Source organism: Phaseolus vulgaris, chromosome 2, assembly GCF_051622355.1.
Source record: "Phaseolus vulgaris cultivar YP4 chromosome 2, ASM5162235v1, whole genome shotgun sequence".
NCBI classification, from domain to species: Eukaryota; Viridiplantae; Streptophyta; class Magnoliopsida; order Fabales; family Fabaceae; genus Phaseolus; species Phaseolus vulgaris.
Window position 1 is genome coordinate 3,942,751 of NC_143499.1, and position 26,423 is coordinate 3,969,173.

Genomic DNA, 26,423 nt, shown 5'->3' on the forward strand with positions numbered 1-26,423 from the left:
TGTGTGAAACTGTTTGATTTTTTTCCTGGGTGAATACTCATCCGTTTGACCTGAAATTTGTCACGTTTATTCCCAAAATCAGTGGAGATTCTTACGCGGATTTTTAGGAAAAAACCATTTCATGAATATTTTTCAGTTTTGTGCAAACCAAGGCTATCATAAACTTGTATAAGGGTGTGTTTTTGGGTGTGTTTTTGTTATAGGTGTTTGGTAGGTCCATGTTCTTATGGATTTTGTCTTTTTGGGTTTTCATGACAATTCTTTATTCGATTGTGTTTTGGGGAGCTTTGTGAATGTTTTTATTTAAAATGTTAGAATATCTTTTAAATACTTTTTTTTAATAAAAAAAAGATTTGAAACATTTAAATAATGATTCAAGCTCTATACAAAAGAGTTAACTAAGGTAGTATATTCTAAAAAAATAAACTTAAAGATCATGTTGCCACCGAAAAAGATATAGGACTCACAACTAGTTACAACCAAGGTCTCTTAGAAAAACACAAAAATTATCCCAAATTTAATTACTATAAAAGATGAATAAAATTAAAATAATATAAAGAAATAATAAAATAATTAACACCATCTAATAAACCAAATAAGTGCAAGGTTTGAAATAAAAACTGAATTTAGTTAATAAAATTCAATAAATACAAGATGTGAAATAAAAACTGAATTAAGTTAATAAAACTCAATAATGATTATTATAAATAAGTGATTTGTTTAATATGATAAAAGTAAAAGTCCGTTAGTTAATAAAATCAAATAATGAACATTATAAATCATAAATAGGTGATGTGTTTTTGTATTTTTTAACATTAATTAAATAAACTTTTATTATCAGAACACTTTGCACGTATATCTCACGTATATCTCCCCAATCCAAAGAAATCCAACAGTCAAGAGTAAACCCAAAACCTACTTACTTAGGTACAGTAAGAACACAAGTAATTTCTGAATCAATAAAATTGCAATTTTTTTATTATATTATAACTATTCTTTTCTGTATTATAAATACAATTATTAATTTAATAAAAAAGTTAAAAATAAAATCTGAATGCGGAAACAATAGGGTAGGCCATGGTGACTTTTATATTGAGACACTGTGGAGAACAACAGTCTCAATGGTAAGTCCAGGTCCAAAACCAAACAAGACACCCCATTCAAGTCCTTCACCTGTCGTTTTAAGTCCATTTTCAGCTGATTTCCTCCTCATTTCATCCAAGATGAATAGCACACATGCACTTGACATGTTCCCATAATCACTCAGCACATCTCTAGTGGCCTTCATCTTTTCAGGTTTCAGATCCAACTTTTGCTCAACTTGGTCCAGAATTGCAGGTCCACCAGGGTGTGCAATCCAGAAGATGGAGTTGTAATCAGAGATGTTCAATGGGTTGAAGGCCTCAAAAAGTGCCTTTCCAATGTTCTTTGAGACAATCCCAGGAACATCCTTAAGGAGGTGAAACGTGAGTCCAACTTCACGAAGGTGGCCATCAATAGCACCATCACTGTCTGGAGCAATGGTCTGTGCAGTCCAAACCAACTCAAACAAAGGCTTCTCAATCTGTGGAACAGGATCAGAACCAACAATCACTGCAGCTGCTCCATCTCCAAACAATGCCTGTCCCACAAGACTGTCTAGGTGGGTGTCACTTGGCCCACGGAAGGTGACTGCAGTGATCTCAGAACACACCACAATCACACGGGCACCCTTGTTGTTCTCAGCCAAATCCTTGGCCAATCGAAGAACCGTGCCTCCTGCAAAGCATCCTTGTTGGTACATCATGTACCTCTTCACATAAGGCCGAAGTCCCAAGAGTTTGGTGAGCTGGTAATCAGCACCAGGCATGTCCACGCCACTGGTGGTGCAAAATATCAAGTGTGTAATCTTTGACTTTGGCTGCCCCCACTCCTTTATGGCCTTCACTGCAGCCTCTTTCCCTAGCTTTGGTACTTCTACCACCACTATGTCTTGCCTCGCATCCAAAGAAGGTGCCATGTAAGCACACATGTTAGGATTCTCCTTCAGTATCTCCTCGTTCAGGTGCATATATCTCTTCTTTATCATCGACTTATCACCTGAAACATTGTAAACCAATATGAATGTTAATCATCTTCATTCAACATCGTAAACTTGTTAAATTTAGGATTTTGGTAGATATGAGAAGATGAGAGGACTTACACATGCGCTGGAACTTCTCTTTGAGGTCGGTCATGTGCTCACTGTTTGTGATTCTGAAGTAGTAATCGGGATACGTGCTCTGATCAACACAGTTAGATGGGGTTGCAGTTCCAATGGCAAGGATGGTTGCTGGGCCTTCTGCCCTTTGAGCCTGGCGGATCTCGGATACACTCACCATCTTAGTTTTCTTGAATAGAACCAATGAAGTGGTGATGTTGACGATGGTTTAGAACACTGCGACTTGGTTTACAGATGAAAGAAGTGGCCAAGTTCACAGGACCTGAGAGGGTTGTTGGTTTGGTTGCTGAAGTTGTGTGTTTGAAGATGTTGGAGGAGTTAGCGTTTTATATGCATGGAAGAGTGGATAGGAAGGTGGATGGGTGAGTATCACGTGCAAAATGGAAAGCCATCTCAAGTTGAAAACAATTTTTATCAACAAAAATAAAATTAAATTAAAGAGACACTTTAGTAATGTCCAAACCTTGTAGAAGCTACATAAAATTCTACACACGCTAAAATTCTACACACGCCAGTATTAAAGAGCTAAAACAGAAAACAGATTCAAGGTTCCTACATAAATTACAGCAGAGATGCCAAACAATATATTCCAACCTAACAACAGGGTGATTCTTCCTATGATTTCCATCCTTCAACTCATTACTCCACCTAAGAAGAAATCACCTTCACACTTGTGGGCCATAGTTGTAAATCCCTAACACAAGCCCATCCCATTCTCCTTTAGAAAATATGATGTTGTAAAACTCCACTAACACCTTCTTGAAGCGGTCCAGATAGACATTACCTCACTTCTTAAGTTTTTGCAGCTTTAGCATACTACTTTGGCTCATGCTAAGGTTTACACCTCAAAAGCTAAACACCAGAACTTAAAAGGCATGCATAGAGCACCGCTAATGCTTCTTTGTAACAAGAGAGGATGCCTACAAAACCTAACACTGCCTTCATATTGGAACCTGACACTGATATTTTATGCATCTCTACCCTATTAAATTAGTCTATCACAGCTATTTGCTTGGTTCTTTTTGTGTGTTTGTGATGTTTGAGTCAACCCTGGTAGCGCAGCAAGAAAAGTATATAGCTCTTGTGGTGGTAGGTAGCATCTTAAATTTCATCAACGGCCACAAACAAATGAAACTAAAATCTATGTGTAGAGTTGCGCCATGTCATGGGTATGACTTTCCAGTGTTTTGGATGGCACACCACTTCCTCTTCCTATATTTGACTCTATGTTTTCTACTTGGTTATATTGCAGGTCATGGTCAAGCATTAATGAGCTTTATAAACCCATAAAAAAGTGTGGCCACTGAATATTGTAACTTATATTTCAAATAAAGAAGTTGATTCTTTAACAGTCAAGGTTGAGGAGCTACCTACCCATTTTCTACCATTAAAGCATTTGTAGTTTGCTTGATGATCTTCTATTTATAATATAAGTTTTAGATAACATTCTTGTATATTTGTTGATCTTAAACATCTCAGGTGCATTTTATCTAAATGAATAAGAAATATGCTTTTCAAAAGTAACTAGAGTAAAAAGAAATCATATACCTATAATACATACACCTTAATAATATGTACAATTATTTTAATTATGTCCTTACTAACTCAAAGCAATAGCATTTACTTGTTATCTATTATTTATTTATAATTTTTATTTGGATATACAGTTTTAAATAAAGTAATAAAATTAAAATTATCACTAAAAAAAAAAGTTTTAAGAGAGAGGATATTTAACTAACCTTAATATAATCCTAGGAATTGATTGAATTAATGAAGGTTTTTTTAATCATGGTTAGTTTCAAAAATTATTCTAAATCCTCAGCAAAGTAATGAAAGTGTTTTTTAATCTTGGTTAAGTTTCAAAGATTATTCTAAAACTTCAGCAAAGTAACGAAAGTTTTTTTAACTTTCGTTACATTTCAAAGGTTTATTTTAAAACCTTAGCAAAATAAAGGAGGTTTCTTAACCTTCTTTAAATTTCAAAGGTTTATTCTAAAACCTCAATAAAATAACGAATGTTTTTTTAACCTTCGTTAAATTTCAAAAATTTATTGTAAAACCTCAATAAAACACTCTAGATTTTTCAAACTTTAATAAATAAATATAATTAAATCTATTTATAAATAAATAATTAAAAATGATATAGTTTTAATATATTTTATAACTAAATTCTCTAAATTTTCAAAAATTTATTTTAAAAACTTAGCAAAATAACCTTGGTTAATAAGTATTTCAACAACTAATCTTGGATAATAAGTATTTCAACGGTATTTGGATATTTCTTATGGTTGATAGTAGTTGGTTTATATAATTGCTAGTTTTTTTTTGTTATGAGCTCATACTTCAAAAAAATCTGACTTATTTTATTTTAGCTTTTGATGAATGTATATTTTATGTGCAATTTTAGTTGTAGTTATAATTGTTAATATTTAATTTTCATAATTTTGAAATATTTTAAATTAAGGTCTTTAATTTAAAATGCATCTAATAACTAATTCATTGTGAAAGTGAGAAGTAATAAAGTTAATTTCTCCTTGCAATATGCAATATGTTCTTGCAATATTTAAAGCCCACATCTGACATATAATGCAATTATTTAGGATATATAAAGCAGTGATAAACACTAATTGTTGTCGAGTTAGGTTATAATGACTTGTGACCCAAGTTGGGGCAGTAAGTGTAAGGTGATGGAAGAATCAATATTGGAATAAGAAGAAGATAGTGCCTTATCTAGTGTTTCTTGTCCTTAGATATAATAGACATAAGTGTGGCTGAATTATAATTCCTTGTTAGGACTGTTGTTGACAACCATTGAGTCTGTGCCAGATAGCAGTGTGTATACGGTAGAAGAGAGAAGTCAGAAGGATCGTTAAAAATGGTGGAAAATGGGGTTGAAGGTTATTTCAAAATCACAAGTCATTTTACAATTTTTTTGAAACTCATGGTATTTTACAGAGGTTTTCAAAACTTGTGGTATTTAATGGAGGTTTTGAAACTCATGGTATTTAACGGAGGTTTTTAAACCCATGGTATTTTATAGAGGTTCTTAAACCCATTGGTATTTAACAGGGTTCTGAATGACTTTTCCTGAGTTTTAAAAAAACCCTGGGTAATGGGTAACATGTTTTCCAGGGATGGTTTAGCGGAGGAACTACAACCCTAGATAATGGCTTAATAAAGGTTTTAACCCTGGATAATGTAAAAATAAACTCCTGGTAAAACCAATATATTGATGAAAAAAATCATTAACAATTAAAAAATTATTTAGAAATTAAACGTATTTTGAAAGAAATTAATTTTTCAAAATTATGTTGGGGTGTAATTTATTTAATATTTTTTAAAAGATTAAATTTATTTGTATTAATATTTATTATGTAATTGTATTTGTATTTTTGTAACAGTAATGAATAAATAAATAGATTTGATTGACAACGTCATTTTTTCTTTGTTAGTATATCTTTAAACTGTATTGAATCTTGTAGGTAATCTAGGATTATATGTGTGGGACATAAAACCAGTTTCATAGTTTGACCATATTTCTTTTTGTCCTGTATTTCTTTGACTCTGTCACGGTTTAAGGCAAGATTATGTAATTCTGTTGGGTTTACTTTTGTTGTTGCTTTCCAGAGTCTAGTGTTGGTTTATGTTGCCAGGCTTTTGTATTATGAGTCCTTGTATATTTTGGTATGCAACGACATTTATGCAGTGTTTGGTCTGTTTTTTAGTTGGAAAAGGTGTTCTATGCTTTTATGCAGGTAATAGGATTAAAGCGTGTTTGGAATCATCGTCAGTGTTTGGTATGTTTTTTAGTTGGAAAAGGTGTTCTATGCTTTTATGCAGGTAATAGGATTAAAGCGTGTTTGGAATCAGCGTCAGTATCAATTCTTGTAAATGGGAGTCCCACTAAGGAGTTTATTCCAAAGAAGGGGTTGAAACAAGGCGATCATTTAACTCCGTTCTTGTTTCTGATAGCGCCTGAAGGTCTAGCAGGAGTGTCTAGGACTACGGTTGAGAAAGATCTGGTGGAAGGCTTGGAGATTGGGAAAAAGATGGTAAAGATAAATATGCTCCAGTACGTTGATGACACCTTGGTTTTTTGTAAGGCAAATATCAAAAGTATTTTCAACATAAAGGTTATGCTGAACTGTTTTGAGTTGGCATCCGGCCTTAAGGTGAATTTTTTCAAGAGTAGACTTGGAGGAGTGGGGGTGGATCAGAAGGAGGTTCTACGTTTCGCTACAATCTTAAATTGCGAGGTGACGAAAACTCCTTTTAAATATTTGGGGATGCTAGTAGGGGGTGTCATAAGAGGGGTGTGTTTTGGGATGAAGTGGTCAATAGAATAAAAACCAGGTTATGAAGGTGGAAGGGCAGATACATTTCATTGGCATGGAGGATATGTTTGATTAAGTCGGTTCTTTCTTCAATACCTTTGTTCTATCTTTCGATTTTCAAGGTACCATCTACGGTGTTGAAGAAAATTGTGTGCATACAGAGAAATTTTTTGTGGGGTTGGGGGTCAGAAGGGCGGAAGATAGCTTGGGTTGCTTGGGACAAGGTCTGTAAATCCAGGGAAGCGGATGGACTCGGTATTTTAAATGTGAGGAGATTTAATTTGGCTTTGTTGGGAAAGTGGATTTGGCGTTTGAATTCGGACAAGGGGGATTGTGGAGGGAGGTCATCGATTCTAAATATGGAGGATGGAGAGGTCTAAAGGAGCAGCAAACAAATAATAGCAAGGTTTCCTTGTGGTGGAATGATTTGACAAAGGTCTGGAGGTCCGAAGAATGGGGAGGGAAGTTCGAAGACTGTTGGAAATGGGAGGTAGGAAACAGAAGAAATGTCTCGTTTTGGTCAGACAGTTGGGTGATCTCCGGAGATCTAAAAAGTAGATTTTCGAGGCTATTCTCTTTGTCTGAATCTAAGGAGGCAAATCTATGTGACTGCGGGATATGGGTCAACGGGGTCTGGGAGTGGAAATTAAGGTGGAGGAGAATTTTCTTTACTTGGGAGGAGGAACAAGCACGTCAGCTTCTAGAGAAGATTTCCAACAAGCGACTCAAGTTGGAAATAGGGGACAAATGGGTTTGGAAAGATAGTGAGACAGAAGGGTATTCAGTTAAGTCAGCTTACGAAATTTTAAGGGGTGAGAGAGGCGAGGAAGACTCAAGATTGTACAAGTTTTTCTGGAAGATTAAGGCGCTTCCTTCGGCTCACGTAACAACTTGGAGGGTGATTGAAAATAGAGTTGCTTCTAAGGTAAATTTGGAGAGACGAGGGATAGGGGTCAAGAGCAATCTTTGCATTTTTTGTAGAACGTCAGAGGAGTCAACGGAACATCTGTGTTTTGGATGTAGAGTCGTTTGGCTAGTTTGGAATCTTTGCTATGACTAGTTAGGAGTGAGCTCAGTCGACCTTATGGACCCGGGACAACATTTCAAACAGTTCAAAATTTTGGATGCGTCTTGTTCAGTCAATCTTATTATGGGTAATATCTGGATAGCATTGGTTAGCGAGATTTGGAGATACAGGAATAACTGCTTATTTAAAGGTGGAGTGGTTGATCACACAGAGGTTTTTTCATTGGCACAGGTTAAGGTCTGGTCTTGGATCTCATCGAAGATACGGTCAGTGAGTTTCTCGTTCTATGATTGGTGTCTAGAGCCCTTGGTATGTATGAATTTTATCTAAAGTCTCTAAGGGATGATCCTTGATTTTTCTATTTGTAGTGACAGGGTTGGTGTAATTGGGAAAGGTATGTTTTGAACTTTTTGTTTTCTGTATAAGGGTTGTACCACCCCTGAAGTGGTCCTTTAATTTTATTGCTTCTTGCCGATAAAAAAAAGAGTATAACAAGGTAGTTTGACAACCTTTAGAGTTGTATACAACTCTTGATATAATGGATATTAGGAGTTGTAATGTAATTGTATAAAAATTGTGGATTATCAATGACTGAATGACATATGCAAAGTGCCAAACACTTGTATCTGGGATGGGTTCTTCTTCTGCAACAGATGTATAACATGTGTGGTGGTTACTACCTCTCTCCAGAGGGTGTTTTGGGATGAGCTATGATATTTTGATAACTCATTTTTTTTACACATATCCTACAACTCATTTGTTTGGTGTTTTAAACATTTGATTGGTAGATTCAGTGTGCCATTTTCTGGAAGATACTTATAAGTTTGTATAAGGGTTCTTTTTTGTTATAGGTTGTGGGTAGGTCCATGTTCTTAAGGATTGTTTTTTTGGGTTTTCATGACAATTCTTTATTAGATTGTGCTTTGGGGAGCTTTTTGAATGATTTTTATGAAGGGTTAGGATGTCTCTTAAATACCTCTTTTTATTCATTTTATTCTTTGTTAATGAAAAAAGAATTGAAACATTTAAAGAATGTTTCAACCTCTATAAGAGTTAGCTAAGGTAGTAATTTCTAAAAGAATAAGCTTAAAGATCATCTCGCCATCGAAAAGATATACATCTCACACTAACCAAAGTCTCTCAGAAAAACACAAAAATTGTCCCAAGTTCAATTACAATTGAGTATGGTAAATGATCCTTACCACTTATAAAAATCCTTCTATCGCACAAAATATTTGGCACATGCTTTCTTAAACAAGTTGTACTGACTAGGTTAAAAAACCGTTAGAATATTAAAAGATGAATAAAGTTAGAATAATATAAAGAAATAATAAAATAGTTAACATTGTATCAATGCCCAATGAATAAGCCAAAAACACTAAAAATACATTTAGTAAGTGCAAGGTGTGAAATAAAAACTGAATTAAGTTAATAAAACTCAATAATGATCACTATAAATAGGTGATTTGTTTAACCGGATAAAAGTAAAAGCCTAATTAAGTTAATAAAGTCAATTAATGAGCACCATAAATATGTGATAGGTTTTTTACATTAATTAAGCAAGTTGATTATGATTTTATCATCGGAAGGTACACCTACCAAATCGAAAGTGAGCTCAAATCCATCAGGCAAGAGTAAGACCAAAACCAACCAAGAGAGAATCCATGTCTAGTAGGTATGGTAACTGAAAGTGAGTCCAAGTCCATATGACCAAAAGATAGTTCAAGTTAACTTATCCAATAACCAGAAGTCCAAGTTGTTAACGAGAGACCGGAAAATCGGGAGGAGGAAAAAAAGAAAACTTAGATAAGAACACAAGTAATTTTCGAATCAATAAAATTGCAAATTATTATTTTGTAATATTATAACTCTTATTTTCTGTATTATAAATACAATTATTAATCTGATAAAAAAGTCAAAAATAAAATCTCAATGCGGAAACAATAGGGTAGAGCATGGTGTGGGTGTTATACTGCGACACTGTGGAGAACAACGGTCTCAATGGTAAGTCCAGGTCCAAAACCAAACAAAACACCCCATTCAAGTCCTTCACCTGTCGTTTTAAGTCCATTTTCAACTGATTTCCTCCTCATCTCATCCAAGATGAATAGCACACATGCACTTGACATGTTCCCATAATCACTCAGCACATCTCTAGTGGCCTTCATCTTTTCAGGTTTCAGACCCAACTTTTGCTCAACTTGGTCCAGAATTGCAGGTCCACCAGGGTGTGCAATCCAGAAGATGGAGTTGTAATCAGATATGTTCAATGGGTTGAAGGCCTCAAAAAGTGCCTTTCCAATGTTCTTTGAGACAATCCCAGGAACATCCTTAAGGAGGTGAAACGTGAGTCCAACTTCACGAAGGTGACCATCAATAGCACCATCACTGTCTGGAGCAATGGTCTGTGCAGTCCAAACCAACTCAAACAAAGGCTTCTCAATCTGTGGAATTGGGTCAGAACCAACAATCACTGCAGCTGCTCCATCTCCAAACAATGCCTGTCCCACAAGACTGTCTAGGTGGGTGTCACTTGGCCCACGGAAAGTCACTGCAGTGATCTCAGAACACACCACAAGCACACGGGCACCCTTGTTGTTCTCAGCCAAATCCTTGGCCATTCGAAGAACCGTGCCTCCTGCAAAGCATCCTTGTTGGTACATCATGTACCTCTTCACATAGGGCCGAAGTCCCAAGAGTTTGGTGAGCTGGTAATCAGCACCAGGCATGTCCACACCACTGGTGGTGCAAAATATCAAGTGTGTAATCTTTGACTTTGGCTGTCCCCACTCCTTTATGGCCTTGACTGCAGCCTCTTTCCCTAGCTTTGGTACCTCTACCACCACTATGTCTTGCCTCGCATCCAAAGAAGGTGCCATGTAAGCACACATGTTAGGATTCTCCTTCAGTATCTCCTCGTTCAGGTGCATATATCTCTTCTTTATCATCGACTTATCACCTGAAACATTGTAAACCAATATGAATGTTAATCACCTTCATTCAACATCATAAACTTGTTAGATTTCTGATTTTGGTAGATATGAGAAGATGAGAGGACTTACACATGCGCTGGAACTTCTCTTTGAGGTCGGTCATGTGCTCACTGTTTGTGATTCTGAAGTAGTAATCGGGATATGTGCTCTGATCAACACAGTTAGATGGGGTTGCAGTTCCAATGGCAAGGATGGTTGCTGGGCCTTCTGCCCTTTGAGCCTGGCGGATCTCGGATACACTCACCATCTTAGTTTTCTTGAATAGAAGTAATGAAGTGGTGATGTTGACAATGGTTTAGAACACGGAATGAAGCACTGCGATTTGGTTGACAGATGAAAGAAGTGACCAAGTTCACAGCACTTGAGTGGTAGAGAGGGTTCTTGGTTTGGTTGCTGAAGTTTGTGTGTTTGAAGATGTTGGAGGAGTTAGCGTTTTATATGCACGGAAGAGTGGATAGGAAGTAGGGTGGGTGAGTATCACGTGCAAAAAGGAAAGCCATCTTAGTTGAAATCATTTTTATCGGTTTGGTGGCATGTTATAGAAGACCATCTCAGCCACCATATAACTCATTGGTCATTGGTGATATTTTATGCATCTCTACCCTATTAAATTAGTCTATCACAGCTATTTGGTTGGATCTTTTTGTGTGTTTGTGATGTTTGAGTCAACCTTGGTAGCGCAGCAAGAAAAGTATAGCTCTTGTGGTGGTATGTAGCATCTTAAATTACATCAACGGCCACAAACAAATGAAACTAAAATCTATGTGTAGATTTGTGCCATGTCATGGGGTATGACTATCCAGTTTTTTGATGGCACACCACTTCCTCTTCCTATATTTGACTCTATGTTTTCTACTTGGTTACACTGGAGGTCATGGTCAAGCATCAATGAGCATTATAAACCCATAAAAAAGTGTGGCAACTGAATATTGTAACTTATATTTCAAATAAAGAAGTTGATTCTTTAACAGTCAAGGTTGAGGAGCTACCTACCCATTTTCTACCATTAAAGCATTTGTAATTTGCTTGATGATCTTCTCTTTATAATATAAGTTTTAGATATCATTCTTGTATATTGTTGATCTTACTGGATAATAAGAGTATCGCCTAAACATCTCAAGTGAAAAAAAATTGTAGATATTTTTTTCTCCTTATCTCATGGATAGTGGGGACAAATGTTGTAGTGATGAGAGTATTATTGAACAAATTTAAAATAAAATTTTACATATATTGTCATTGAAAAATGTTATATAATTACCATCACAAATTCATTATAAAATATTCATCGTGAAAAGTTAATTAATTGTGCGTACGTTTCATTAGAACTAGGTGTTACACTATATTTTTATGATTATTAAAAAAATAAATTCATGAAAGTATTTTTAAGGGATATTACAACTCTAAGAAATTACCAAAGGATATCTATCAAAATATCTAATCCCAATTCATATACTCACATCCAAATCCACCTGATGCAAATAAACATTTGCCCAAAAATTAAACAGTTTCAAGAAAGACTACCATAAACAAAATATAAAATCTGCCAAAGCTGAATAAAAAAAGGTGTATCCCCAAAGTAAAAATAAATGAGAACATCTGATACATTTATTGGGAATTTCTCTGAAATCACATTATTGATTTGAGCAACTACTACAATAATTAGGTCTAATATTATGCAGTAGGACATTGTATTTTATGCAATAGACACATAATTTCTTCGCTCGTTCCTTAGAATATATGTATATATATATATAAGATATTTTTTTATTAAAGTATGTTCCTATACTGGTGTGAATTTTGATCTGAAATTTATGAACACCCTTATTATATATATCCACTCAGGTTCAAAACCTAGGATGATTCGAATGACTCATACTTTTCCTAACTGTCGTCCCTTTTTATTTTATACACCCCAGCTTTTAATTTCTTGTAAATGTATATATATAATAAATATTTTAAACAAAATTATTTGTTAAAAATAAAACTATATCTAGTACTAAATTTTTTATGAGAATTTAGTTATTTTGAAAATTCTAAAATTATTATTAATTAGTACAAATTTTTTTCAGAACCCCTCTCTTATATATTCCCACTCCCAGAAATTTACTATTTCACTGTATTCTTCATATATCTACACCATATTTCGTAAAACTTGGGCCCATTCATCTTGCCCATAATTTTTCCTATCTGCATCTTATTATACATGCAGTCAGTTGACTATTTCTTCCTGCACCTCCATATCTTCTTCTGCCACCTCCATACGCAACATAAAAATACATTTTTGTCCTTCTTGTGTCACCCCCATGTTTCCAGATTATGTAAGTCGAAAACTCATTTGAAAAAAGAATTCCGGATTACATAATCCAGAAGTTAAATAAGACTTCGGGATTATGTGATCCGGAGAATAATCATGCATATGAAAAATGGCTTCCAGATTATGTAATCCAGTAGCTAATTACAAATTTGAAAAATGACTTCCGAATTACGTAATTTGGAATATTATAAAAGGGCATTTTTGGAAATTTGAAAACTTGTGGAGGTGAGAGAAGAAGGTATGGAGGTGCAGGAAGAAACAGTCCAGTCAGTTTAAAATCTGGGTTGATTAAACTGGCCCTTCAAATTTTCTATCTGCCACCACTATTTCTTTTATACACCAACCAGCTTTTAATTTCTTTATATATATATTATAAATATTTCAAACAATATAATTTGTTAAAAAAAAACTATATCAAGTTCTAAATTTTAATGAGAATTTATATATTTTAACAAATCTAAATTATTACTAATCAGTACACCATCTTTTTAAACCTTGGACCCATGAGTTTTCTTAACTGCAGCACCCTTATTATATATGCACTCAGTTTTATAACCAGGGCTTATTCATTTGGGCCATCAATTCTCCTATCTGCCACGCCTATTATTTTCTACACCACCAGCTTTTAATATGTTTTTTAAAAATATATATAATAAATATTTAAAACAAAATAATTTGTTAAAATAAAAAATAAATTAAGTACTAAATTTTTATACAAAAATAAATTATTTTAACAAATATAAAATTATTACTAATTAGTTCAAATACTTATAGGCCCCCTCTCCTTTATTTTCCCACACGAAAGAACTTTACTATTTGGACCATATACTTCATATATCTGAATCATGTTTGTTAACATTGGGCCTGTTCAATTGGGCCACATGTTTGCATATTTTCCCCACCGTTATTATATATGCATTAAGTTGGGAAACCTGGGCTAATTCAACTGGCCCATTCTTTTCCTATCTACCACGCCTGTTTTGTAAACCCACCAGCTTTTAATTTCTTTGAAATATATATATATATATATATATATATATATATATATTATAAAAAATTGTTACGAAAAACACTATTTCCAATACTAAATTTTTAATGTAAATTTAATTATTTTGAAAAATCTAAAATTATTACTAATTTGTAGAAATACTTTTCAGACCCCGTCTCGTTTGATGTCCACTTTCAATACTTTACTATCTGCACCGTATACTTTATGTATCTACACCATGATTTCTAAGGCTTCGGCCATTCAACTAGCCCGTGATTTTTCCGATCTGCAACACCCTTATTGTGGATGCACTCAGTTTTAAAACCTGGGCTGATTCCACTGCCCATCTCTTTTCCTATCTGCCTCCTCTGCTTATTTTGTACACCCACCAGCTTTTAATATTTTAAATGTTTATATATATACAAGAAATATTTTAAAAAAAAATTAAAAAAAAAACTATATCTATCCAGTACTAAATTTTTAATTAGAATTTAATTATTTTGAAAATCTTAAATTATTACTAAACAGTACAAATACTTTTCAAACCCTCTCTCTTTGATATTCCCACCCAAACACTTTTTTATTTGCACCATAAACTTCATATATCTGAATCATGTTTGGTTATATTTGGGCCTATTTAACTAGCTCATTCGTTTTCCTCTTTGCCGCACTGTTTTGATATATCCACTTTGTTTTGAAACTCGGGCTGATTCAACTGGCCCATCACTTTTCTTATCTCCCACCCCTGTTTATTTTATAAACCCATTAGCTTTTAATTTCTTATATATATATATATTAAACAAAATAATATGTTACAAAAAAAACTATATCCAGTACTAAATTGTTAATGAGAATTTATTTATTTTGAAAATCTAAAATTGTTACTAATCAGTACAAATACTTTTCAGACCCTCTCTTTCATATGTCCACCTCCAATACTTTGCTATCTGCATCGTATATTTCATATATCTACACCGGGTTTTGTCAAGCTGCGGCCCATTCAACTAGCCCATGTTGTTTCTATCTGCACCACCCTTATTATCTCAGATTTAAGACCTGAGTTGATTGCACTCGCCCATCTCTTTTCTTATCTGCCTCCGCTGTTTATTTTGTACCCACCAGCTATAATTTCTTTTAAAAATATTTATATAGAATAAATATTTTTTTGTAATAATTTGTTAAAAAATAACTATATCCAGTAGTAAATTTTTAATGAGAATTTAATTATCTTGAAAAATCTAAAATTATTACTAGTACAAATACTTTTCACACCCTCTCTCTTTGATATTCCCATTTCCGGCCCATTACTATTTGCACCATATACTTCATATATCTGCCCATGTTTTGTTATGCTTGGGCCCATTCACCTGGCCGACGATATTTCGTATTTGCACCACCCTCAGTATGTATGCACTTAGTTTTAAAACTTGGGTCAATTGGGCCATCTTTTCCTATATTCCACACCTATTTATTTTATACACTCACCAGCTTTTAATTTCTTACATATATGTATAATAAATATTTTAAATAAAATAATTTGTTTAAAAAAACTATATCCAGTAATAAGTTTTTAATGAAAATTTAATTATTTGGAAAAATCTAAATTATTACTACATCTTACCTCGCATCCAAAAAAGTATCATCAAGCACAAATGTTAGGATTCTGCTTCAGTATCTCATCGTTCAGTTGCATATATCTCTTCTTTATTATCGATTTGTCACCTGAAACATTGTAAACCAATATGAATGTTAATCACATTCGTTCAACAACATAAACTTCTTAAATTTTGGATTTTGATAGAATGAAAATTTAAGAGGTTTCTTTTGTTTAATGAAGATGATTAAGATTGATATTGGTTTACAATGTTTCAGGTTACAATTTCAATGATAAAGAAGAGATATATGCACCGGAACGAGGAGAAAATGAAGCCACCACAAGCAAACACTACCAATAGAAAATGAAGAAAAAAATATCACACTCTCCATCATATTTAGAAGGATATTTTTGGAATTAAAAAAATATGGAGGTGTAAAAAGTACTGGGAGAATATGTGATAAAAAAAATATGATTTTTTTATCAAATAAAATAATCAAGCAATAAAAAAAACTAATACAAAAGGAAATCTTTGTCAGAAGAAAATGATTTTTTTTTTCTCAAACATGAAAAACCCAGCCATTTATGGTCTCAACCTTCTATTGGAAGTCTGCATTGTCTTACTTAAGAAAACGTAATACGACGCACAAATGTTTAAGGATTCTTCTGACTATGTCTTATGTATTAACTTTTTTAATTATGCATTAATCCATGCTGCAATGCACTGCACATTGCAATATTTTTTTTAAGTTTTAACCCAGATTTCATATATTAGTCCACGACTGTGAATTAATGTATTGGTAGATAAATAATACTATTTTTTAAAATTACATGCTCTTAAAAAATTGATTTTCATTTTACTGTAGACACATTTAAACGTGTCAAAGAATGGAAAGTAAAACAAAAAAAATACATACAAAAGGTAACTCTAAAGAGTTTTTTCACATTGTTTTTCTTATTATTCATGTTGGTATCTTGATTCCCTCATTTGTATATACTTTATTAAAAATAATTGATATTCTATAAATTGATCAGGTTTACGATTTATCTTTTATGAGATGTGTTCATTTTTGTTGTTATAATGAGTGTTAGGTATTCAAAATATATTAAAATTGTAGTGTTCCCGATATAGTTTATATTTATTTATTTATTTTTCTATAAAAGAATAAACCAACAATCTTCTCAAAAATGAATAAATATACTCAAAACATATCGAGAAACAAAATATTGTATACATACAAGTAAAAATAAGTTTATACCATATCAATACTACAAAATAACAAATAAATTTACGAGTTTTGAAATAAATAAATTAGTCGAAACCATGGTTTGAGAAGGAAATAAATAAATAAAATATAAATTTTAATTTTAAAATAAAGATAGCAATATTTCCAATTTTAAAAGAAAGATAGCAATAATTTTAATTTTATGTAAACTTTTTGAAATATTGTACTTGATTTATCACTTAATATTATAAATGAAGACATTAAAAATATAAGAACATGCTATTCTATAAGATTTTATAAGGTAATAAATTTAAAAATAAAATGTTGTCACTAATCTACAATGTTTAAAGTAAGTAAAATGTTTTATGTGTAAGGAGTAAAATCATATACAATATTGTGTGATCTTGCAACAATATACTAAGTGCATCTGCTTGCCTTTAAGTTGAAAACAGCTAACAGTTCGGGATGACTTCCCTACTTTGTAACCGAGTCGTTACTTGTTATTAATGACTATTATAATGAAACAGTCTAATCAATAAGCCTTAAATGATGAACGACTATTTATGAAAAAATGTATAACAGTTATATGACCAAGTCAAGGGACTCATAACAGTTCATTCAAAAGATAACACTTGATTAATCTATAAACATCTAGTCTCCAAAAAAATACAATCTATCTTATATGATAGTAACATTGATACTAACATACTTTTAAATACTTACTATATTTGTGCTCCTACTTACTCAACTCGATCCTCTTCGAATTACACTTCCAAACTCATTTCAATAAGAACTGAGCAATGGACATTGATGTTGCATTAGAGAATAATTATTGTAAAATATTTAAATAGTTGTTTCTAACCTATTTAATAAAAATAATTGACTACTCACGTGTATATATATGAAATAAAATACATTTGTCTCTCTCTCCTTTAACTAAGTGGTTGACATTTATATTTCTATTTCTTAATGGATGAATCATTTGAAAGTTAAGAAAGTTATTACACATGTCATGTTTTGTCCTTATTTACACATAATCAAAACATATACTTAAATTATTTAAAAGTTGATCAATTATATAATATTATATACATATAATGTTTATTATAATGTTTCTAAGATATAAAAGATCGGTACTTAAAATGTTTATTATTAAAATTAATTAATTATATATATATATATATATTATATAAATTTTAATAATATAATTTTTTTTACAAGAAACAATAAATAAATAAGAATTATTTAAGGATGGACCCAACCCTAATAAAAAAATAAGAAAAAAAAGAATATAAAATCCCACTCCTTAACTTGCCTCAAACAACCAACAAAAACTATCAATAATTTCTTATCCAAAACCAACAAAAAAAAAACTTGCCTTTAACAACCATCAAAATATAACCTCACGTCATAAAATACATACCAACACTAAAATACTAACAATTAACTTTTATTATTATTGTTGTTGCTAAAAAGGAAATACTAAATCACTAAAATATTCAAGTATTCCCTTGAAGAGACAGTCACCCCATGGTGTAAGTCAGGAAGAAGTCACCTCTCACAAGTATAATTGTTCTCATTTATTTAGATAAAATCCAAATAAGATGTTTAGGACATACTATTATAGTTAATAAGATTATAAAAAAAACGTATACAATAATGATATCTAAAACTTATTGTATAAATAGAAGAGCATCAACCAAACTAAAAACACTTTATTAGTAGAAAATGGGTAGGTAGCTGGACCTTGACCGTTCAATAATCATATTCTCTTTTTGAAATTTATGTTAAAATATTCAATGCCCACATTTTTTGTGTTTGTAGAACTCAATCATGCTTCATCATCACCCACAATCTCACTAAATACAAATTATACAATAAAATAAATAAAGACACAAACACTGAATATTAAGAGGCTACCCGATGACATGGCGCAATTGTACCCATTGATTTTAGTTTCATGTCATTCTAGCCGTTGATGTAATTTAAGAGGCCACCTACCACCACAAGTGGTTTACTTTTCTAGCTGCCCTACCAAGGTTGACTGAAAGGTCAGAGAGAGACACACAAAAAGTTCAAAGCAAGTGGCACAGATAGAATAATCTCATAAGGTAGAGATGCATAAAATATCACCAATTATTGGTTGCTACTTTTGGAAATGAATGAACCAATTAGTTATATGGTGGCAGAGAGATGGTCTTCTAAACTATGCCACCAAACCCTCGTAATGGAAAATGCTATTGGTGATGCACGTGATACCCACCTACCCACTTCCTACATATAAAACGCTAACTCCTCCAACATCTTCCAACACACAACTTCAGCAACCAAACCAACAACCCTCTCTACCACTCAAGTGCTGTGAATTTGGTCACTTCTTTCATCTGTCAACCAAATCGCAGTGCTTCATTCCGTGTTCTAAACCATTGTCAACATCACCACTTCATTGGTTCTATTCAAGAAAACTAAGATGGTGAGTGTATCTGAGATCCGACAGGCTCAAAGGGCAGAAGGTCCAGCAACCATCCTTGCCATTGGAACTGCAACCCCATCTAACTGTGTTGATCAGAGCACATATCCCGATTACTACTTCAGAATCACAAACAGTGAGCACATGACCGACCTCAAAGAGAAGTTTCAGCGCATGTGTAAGTCCTCTCATCTTCTCATATCTACCAAAATCCTAAATTTAACAAGTTTATGATGTTGAATGAAGGTGATTAACATTGATATTGGTTTACAATGTTTCAGGTGACAAGTCGATGATAAAGAAGAGATATATGCATTTGAACGAGGAGATACTGAAGGAGAATCCTAACATGTGTGCTTACATGGCACCTTCTTTGGATGCGAGGCAAGACATAGTGGTGGTAGAGGTACCAAAGTTAGGGAAAGAGGCTGCAGTGAAGGCCATAAAGGAGTGGGGACAGCCAAAGTCAAAGATTACACACTTGATATTTTGCACCACCAGTGGTGTCGACATGCCTGGTGCTGATTACCAGCTCACCAAACTCTTGGGACTTCGGCCCTATGTGAAGAGGTACATGATGTACCAACAAGGATGCTTTGCAGGAGGCACGGTTCTTCGATTGGCCAAGGATTTGGCTGAGAACAACAAAGGTGCCCGTGTGCTTGTGGTGTGTTCTGAGATCACTGCAGTGACTTTCCGTGGGCCAAGTGACACCCACCTAGACAGTCTTGTGGGACAGGCATTGTTTGGAGATGGAGCAGCTGCAGTGATTGTTGGTTCTGACCCAATTCCACAGATTGAGAAGCCTTTGTTTGAGTTGGTTTGGACTGCACAGACCATTGCTCCAGACAGTGATGGTGCTATTGATGGTCACCTTCGTGAAGTTGGACTCACGTTTCACCTCCTTAAGGATGTTCCTGGGATTGTCTCAAAGAACATTGGAAAGGCACTTTTTGAGGCCTTCAACCCATTGAACATATCTGATTACAACTCCATCTTCTGGATTGCACACCCTGGTGGACCTGCAATTCTGGACCAAGTTGAGCAAAAGTTGGGTCTGAAACCTGAAAAGATGAAGGCCACTAGAGATGTGCTGAGTGATTATGGGAACATGTCAAGTGCATGTGTGCTATTCATCTTGGATGAGATGAGGAGGAAATCAGCTGAAAAGGGACTTAAAACAACAGGTGAAGGACTTGAATGGGGTGTTTTGTTTGGTTTTGGACCTGGACTTACCATCGAGACCGTCGTTCTCCACAGTGTCGCAATATAACACCCACACCATTCCCTACCCTATTGTTTCTGCATTGAGATTTTATTTTTGATTTTTTTATGTATTTGTTGAAAATTTTATTTATAATATAATAATTATAAGAATTAAAAATGTATAATTTTGATTTTATTGATTCCAAAATTAATTGTGCAAAAAATAGAAAGCATTTTCCAAATACTTTGCCTTTTTATTACTTTACATTTTTTTTTTGCATGAATCTTTTACGTGTCTAATATGAAATAATAAATTATCATTGACATGAAATAAATACTACAATAAATTGTCGAGATTTTTTTATTTTGGAAATGACGTAAATTTAGGGAAATGCTTGATAGTGGTAGTTTTCTAGCAAAATTGAAAAGAATAATAAAAAATTGATATCAAATATATATAATTTGAAAGCGATTCTATATATTTAAAAATAATACAAATTAGAATGAAAAAGTGTGATGGTGGTAGTTTTTTAACAAAATTGAAAAGCATAATAAAAAGTTGTTATAAACTGTATTTTTCTATTCATTTAATTTACAAAAGTTAAAATTGGAATGAAAGTGAAAAACTGGATCGTGAATACAACAAAACAAAGATGAGAAAACTTGTCTGGAATATGTGTTAATATATAAAATTATAATAGAATTTCAATTATAAGTTTGTAATTGCATCACATGGTTATGGAAACATGTTCATAGAAAACCGTGTTAGAAATTTATTAATAAGATTTACACTGAGTTTCTAAATTTGTAGATAATGTTGTTAAGAAGTGAGTTTTAAGCCTAACTCAACTTCGTAAAACTGGCTTATAAGGTGAGGTTTGCACCCACTTATAAAGAATGAAATATCTTAATTTATAGTTGATGTGAGATCTCCAACACACCCCTCACATGTGTGAAGATATATGTTATAGGTGGTCCGATAACGGTCCGATAGCGGGTGACACAATAGGCCCAACAAACACTCACTATGATAGGTTTTTAAATGGCTCTGATACCATGTTAAGAAGTGGACTTTAAGCCTAACACAACCTCATGAAACAAGTTCATAAGGTGAGCTTTGCACCCAATTATAAAGAATAGAAAAAACTTTCAAAATTGAGTGTAAGTTGCACCCAATTGAGTGTAGAGACATGCTTAGTGAGAAAATTGTATAAAAAAATTAGCCCATTAAGATAGGATTGATCCTCAAAGGTGTGGGAGACACGTTGCTTAGAAATTTCAATAAATGTTCACCCATAACATTTTGATTGAGTTCACATGAGTAAGACGCAATTATGTAGAAAATTACATCAAAAAAAATTTCATAGGGGTGTAATTATGCAACATCAATGCGAGAACTATCAATAAAGTTATATTATGTGTTTGGCGTATTCTAACTGGGAAAATTGCAACCTATGATAATCTATTACATAGAGGAATTTAGAGTGGTGGGGGGATGTGTGTCATGTGTGGGATTGAGCTAGAAACAGTAAATCATCTTTTCTTTACATGCAAAGTAGCTTCTAAAGTGTGGTGTATGTCTGATGTGTGGGTTGGTAGAGTTTTTGTACATTGTGATAATACTACTCAACATTTTGAACATATTGGCTTTATGGACCTAAATTATGTGGGTAATTGTGTTTGAAAGTGTATGTGGACAACCATTATTTGGGGAATTTGGAATCATAGAAATAAGATTATTTTTAATAATGGAGTGGTAGATCCTTTTGAAACTTTTGTTATGGCACAAGTAAAGGTGTGGGACATGGGTAACTTATAAATTCCCAAAATCAAACTTCTCTTATTCTGATTGGTGCTTTGATGTATATGAAAGTTTGAAATCACTACATTGATGGTTAACTATCTTCCTCCTCTTTTATGGTGGGTTCTATTTTGGATGAGAACACATATTGCTGAGTGTGATTCAACCTCTGATACTGGGGAGGAGCAAAGAACCAACATACCTTTGTGGAGATGTCATGCCTTATATCCTGGACATGGGTTATGTTGTTGCCTTATTTTTTGTATTATAGTAAGCTGGATATGTACAAATTTTGGCTAAGAACTAGGCGTATTGTACGTGGATTGGAGTACCCAAGTATTCTCATTTATATTATTTTTTATTGTTAATTAAAACAAAAGTGTTTAGATCTAACAATTGAGACACCAAATCATTGAAAAAACACAATTTTTATGATAAAAAATTCTTTGCATAAGAGCGAAGATTTATGCAAATTATAGTCATTTTTTTATGCAAATTGTAGTCATAATAAATTATATTCTTATTCATAACCGATTATGTTGGTCTTTCATAATCGATACGTCTTGAACATAATTGATTGATGTTGGTTAATTTTTTATTAATATTTATGTTTTTATTTATTATAATAAAATAAATAAATAATATAATATTATTAAAATTAAAAATTAAAAAAATCAATCATATCTGCAACTTTATACTCAAATATATTTATTTTTCTTTAATCCAAACCACCTATTTTTTTATTGTTTTTCTCATCATTTTGTTTCTTTCTCCACTTCCAATCAAAACAAATTGTGTTTAGATTAAGAAAAGGATGAAAAAGGTAAAAAAAAAAAAGGGATAAAAAGAGTGAGGAAAGTGAGATTGTAGATCGAGTGAAAGTGAGTAAATTTTTTTTAAAGATTTGATTGTGATAGAATAAATTTATTGTGTATAAATGCATATAGAAAATAGTTTATGGAATCAATTTTTAAAAAATTGAATGTAAAAAATAAACTTCTTTGAATTTGTAAATTAAAGTCAAAATAAATTTTAAATTACACTATAAGCAAAGCATAAAACCTAAAAAACCACTTATACTTTGGAAAAGATTATTTCATGTTTGATTCTATCATTCGTACTTAAGACTCAAAAGTGATTCTTCCTCAACCAATTCTACTTGCACATCTTCATCTGTCACTTGGTTAAAGATAAAATTAATTATTATATTCACTAAATTATATATTATTTCAAAGACTAAAAACTTTATTAGTATCTAAAATAATTGATATTATTAATAAATAATTTTTAAATTAATATTTAATTAGTTAATAGAAAAATTTAGGTAACAAATTTTTAAAATATAAAGTACGAAAAAAATGCATTAAAAGAATGTTATTAAAAAATATGATATAAATAGAAGAGCAAACTAGAAAATGGTAGCTCCAATAGGTTGACCGTTGAAGAATGAACTAACCACTTTGAATTTTAATTTAAAATATTGAGTGGAAAAATTCTTTTATGGGTTCATAGAACTTAATGCTGCTTGACGATGACAAACGAAGTAACCAACAGGAGAGAATATACAATAAAATAATATGAAGAATTAGTGGTCTCTGATTTTATTGGGATTTCATTGTGACCGTTCGATTACTTCACCTGCAACCTACCAACACTATTGCCTCCGGTATCTTCCTGCGCTACCACCGTTCACTCCATTAACGTTACAAAAGTGTGTTAATTATTTAGGAAAATATACTTTACAGCTCTTAAAGTTCTAAACAACTTTTGATTAAAACTAGTAAAACTAAATAACAGCATTAGCATAAATTAACCCTGGATTAAAAAAGTCAACCCACAGCATCTGTAGTTGATGGACGGTAGGAGAATAATTCATTCAACATTTTCACTCCAAAGCCAAGTTCGACGCACACGTGATAAAATATCACCAATTATTGGTTGGTCAATTCAAAGATAGATGACGAGTTAACGGAGTTAGAGATGGTCTTCTAAACCGAACTTCTCATATGTCACAAACTACCACATGGAAACTATACAACATGTGCTTTCGACGAAAGGTGGAAATTGGTCATACACGTGATGCTCACCTACTCTTCTTCCTATCCACCCTCCATGCATATAAAACGCTAACTCCTCCAACATCTTCAAACACACAACTTCAGCAACCAAACCAACAACCCTCTCTACCATCGAAAACATCACCACTTCATTACTTCTATTCAAGAAAACTAAGATGGTGAGTGTATCCGAGATCCGCCAGGCTCAAAGGGCAGAAGGCCCAGCAAACATCCTTGCCATTGGAACTGCAACCCCATCAAACTGTGTTGATCAGAGCACATCCCGATTACTACTTCAGAATCACAAACAGTGAGCACATGACCGACCTCAAAGAGAAGTTCCAGCGCATGTGTAAGTCCTCTCATCTTCTCATATCTACCAAAATCCTAAATTTATTACCAAGTTTATGATGTTGAATGAAGATGATTAATATTGATATTGGTTTAAAATGTTTCAGGTGACAAGTCGATGATAAAGAAGAGATATATGCACCTCAACGAGGAGATACTGAAGGAGAATCCTAACATGTGTGCTTACATGGCACCTTCTTTGGATGCGAGACAAGACATAGTGGTGGTAGAGGTACCAAAGTTAGGGAAAGAGGCTGCAGTGAAGGCCATAAAGGAGTGGGGACAGCCAAAGTCAAAGATTACACACTTGATATTTTGCACCACTAGTGGCGTGGACATGCCTGGTGCTGATTACCAGCTCACCAAACTCTTGGGACTTCGGCCCTATGTGAAGAGGTACATGATGTACCAACAAGGGTGCTTTGCAGGAGGCACGGTTCTTCAATTGGCCAAGGATTTGGCTGAGAACAACAAAGGTGCCCGTGTGCTTGTGGTGTGTTCTGAGATCACTGCAGTGACCTTCCGTGGGCCAAGTGACACCCACCTTGACAGTCTTGTGGGACAGGCATTGTTTGGAGATGGAGCAGCTGCAGTGATTGTTGGTTCTGACCCAATTCCACAGATTGAGAAGCCTTTGTTTGAGTTGGTTTGGACTGCACAGACCATTGCTCCAGACAGTGATGGTGCTATTGATGGCCACCTTCGTGAAGTTGGACTCACGTTTCACCTCCTTAAGGATGTTCCTGGGATTGTCTCAAAGAACATTGGAAAGGCACTTTTTGAGGCCTTCAACCCATTGAACATCTCTGATTACAACTCCATATTCTGGATTGCACACCCTGGTGGACCTGCAATTCTGGACCAAGTTGAGCAAAAGTTGGGTCTGAAACCTGAAAAGATGAAGGCCACAAGAGATGTGCTGAGTGATTATGGGAACATGTCAAGTGCATGTGTGCTATTCATCTTGGATGAGATGAGGAGGAAATCAGCTGAAAAGGGACTTAAAACAACAGGTGAAGGACTTGAATGGGGTGTTTTGTTTGGTTTTGGACCAGGACTTACCATCGAGACCGTCGTTCTCCACAGTGTCGCAATATAACACCCACACCATGCTCTACCCTATTGTTTCCGCATTGAGATTTTATTTTTGACTTTTTTATCAGATTAATAATTGTATTTATAATACAGAGAGTTATAATATTATAAAAAAATAATTTGTTTTATTGATTTGAAAATTACTTGTGTTCTTACGGGGAAACTTTTTCGTTTTTATCTTGAAACGAACTTTTCGATCTCTAGCTAACAACTTGAATTTTTAGTTACTCGATCAGTTGACTTGAACTATTATTTGGTTATATGGGTTTTGACTCACTTTCATCTATTAGACGTGGATTCACTCTCGGCTGCTCTGGATTTGGGCTTACTTTCGACGGTTGGATTTGGGCTTATTCTCAACCGTTGGATTTAGGCTCACTCTTGACTGCTGGATTTGGGCTTACTCCTGGTTGGGTGGATGTACCTGCAAGGTGCTCCGATGATAAAGTCAGAATCAGTTTGCTTAGGTAATATAAAAAACACTCTACTTACCCAATTAAACAAATCAACTATTTATAATGCTCATTATTGAGTTTTATTAATTTAATTGGGTTTTTACTTTTCACACTTTGCATTTACTAAATATATTTTTAGTGTTTTGGGCTTATTCACTAGGTGTTGATATATTGTTAACTATTTTATTATTTCTTTATAATATTCTAACTTTATTCATCTTTTAATATGTTAACGGTCTTTCGACCTAGTCAGTACAACTTGTGTAAGAAAGCATGTTCCAAATATTTTGTGTGATAGAAAGATTTTATAAC

General features: G+C 33.4%; 4 protein-coding genes across 4 annotated transcripts; 2 read left to right on the forward strand and 2 right to left on the reverse strand.

Annotated features, from left to right (window-relative positions):
* Window positions 1–948: 948 nt before the first annotated feature.
* Window positions 949–3,246, reverse strand: LOC137810312 (chalcone synthase 17). Its single transcript, XM_068611507.2, has 2 exons — window positions 2,183–3,246; window positions 949–2,079 (listed from the first exon to the last, which is right to left on the reverse strand). The coding sequence occupies exons 1-2, from the start codon at window positions 2,358–2,360 to the stop codon at window positions 1,088–1,090; spliced, it is 1,170 nt and encodes a 389-aa protein (XP_068467608.2). The 5' UTR covers window positions 2,361–3,246; the 3' UTR covers window positions 949–1,087.
* Window positions 3,247–9,383: 6,137 nt separating this feature from the next.
* On the reverse strand, window positions 9,384–10,960 carry LOC137810313 (chalcone synthase 17). The gene is made up of 2 exons (XM_068611508.2): window positions 10,624–10,960; window positions 9,384–10,520 (listed from the first exon to the last, which is right to left on the reverse strand). The coding sequence occupies exons 1-2, from the start codon at window positions 10,799–10,801 to the stop codon at window positions 9,529–9,531; spliced, it is 1,170 nt and encodes a 389-aa protein (XP_068467609.1). The 5' UTR covers window positions 10,802–10,960; the 3' UTR covers window positions 9,384–9,528.
* Window positions 10,961–18,830: 7,870 nt separating this feature from the next.
* On the forward strand, window positions 18,831–20,596 carry LOC137810314 (chalcone synthase 17). The gene is made up of 2 exons (XM_068611509.2): window positions 18,831–19,324; window positions 19,428–20,596. The coding sequence occupies exons 1-2, from the start codon at window positions 19,147–19,149 to the stop codon at window positions 20,417–20,419; spliced, it is 1,170 nt and encodes a 389-aa protein (XP_068467610.1). The 5' UTR covers window positions 18,831–19,146; the 3' UTR covers window positions 20,420–20,596.
* A 3,623-nt stretch (window positions 20,597–24,219) lies between these two features.
* LOC137810315 (chalcone synthase 17-like) lies at window positions 24,220–25,796 on the forward strand. Its single transcript, XM_090298102.1, has 2 exons — window positions 24,220–24,562; window positions 24,669–25,796. The coding sequence occupies exons 1-2, from the start codon at window positions 24,529–24,531 to the stop codon at window positions 25,658–25,660; spliced, it is 1,026 nt and encodes a 341-aa protein (XP_090154228.1). The 5' UTR covers window positions 24,220–24,528; the 3' UTR covers window positions 25,661–25,796.
* The last annotated feature ends 627 nt before the right edge of the window (window positions 25,797–26,423 follow it).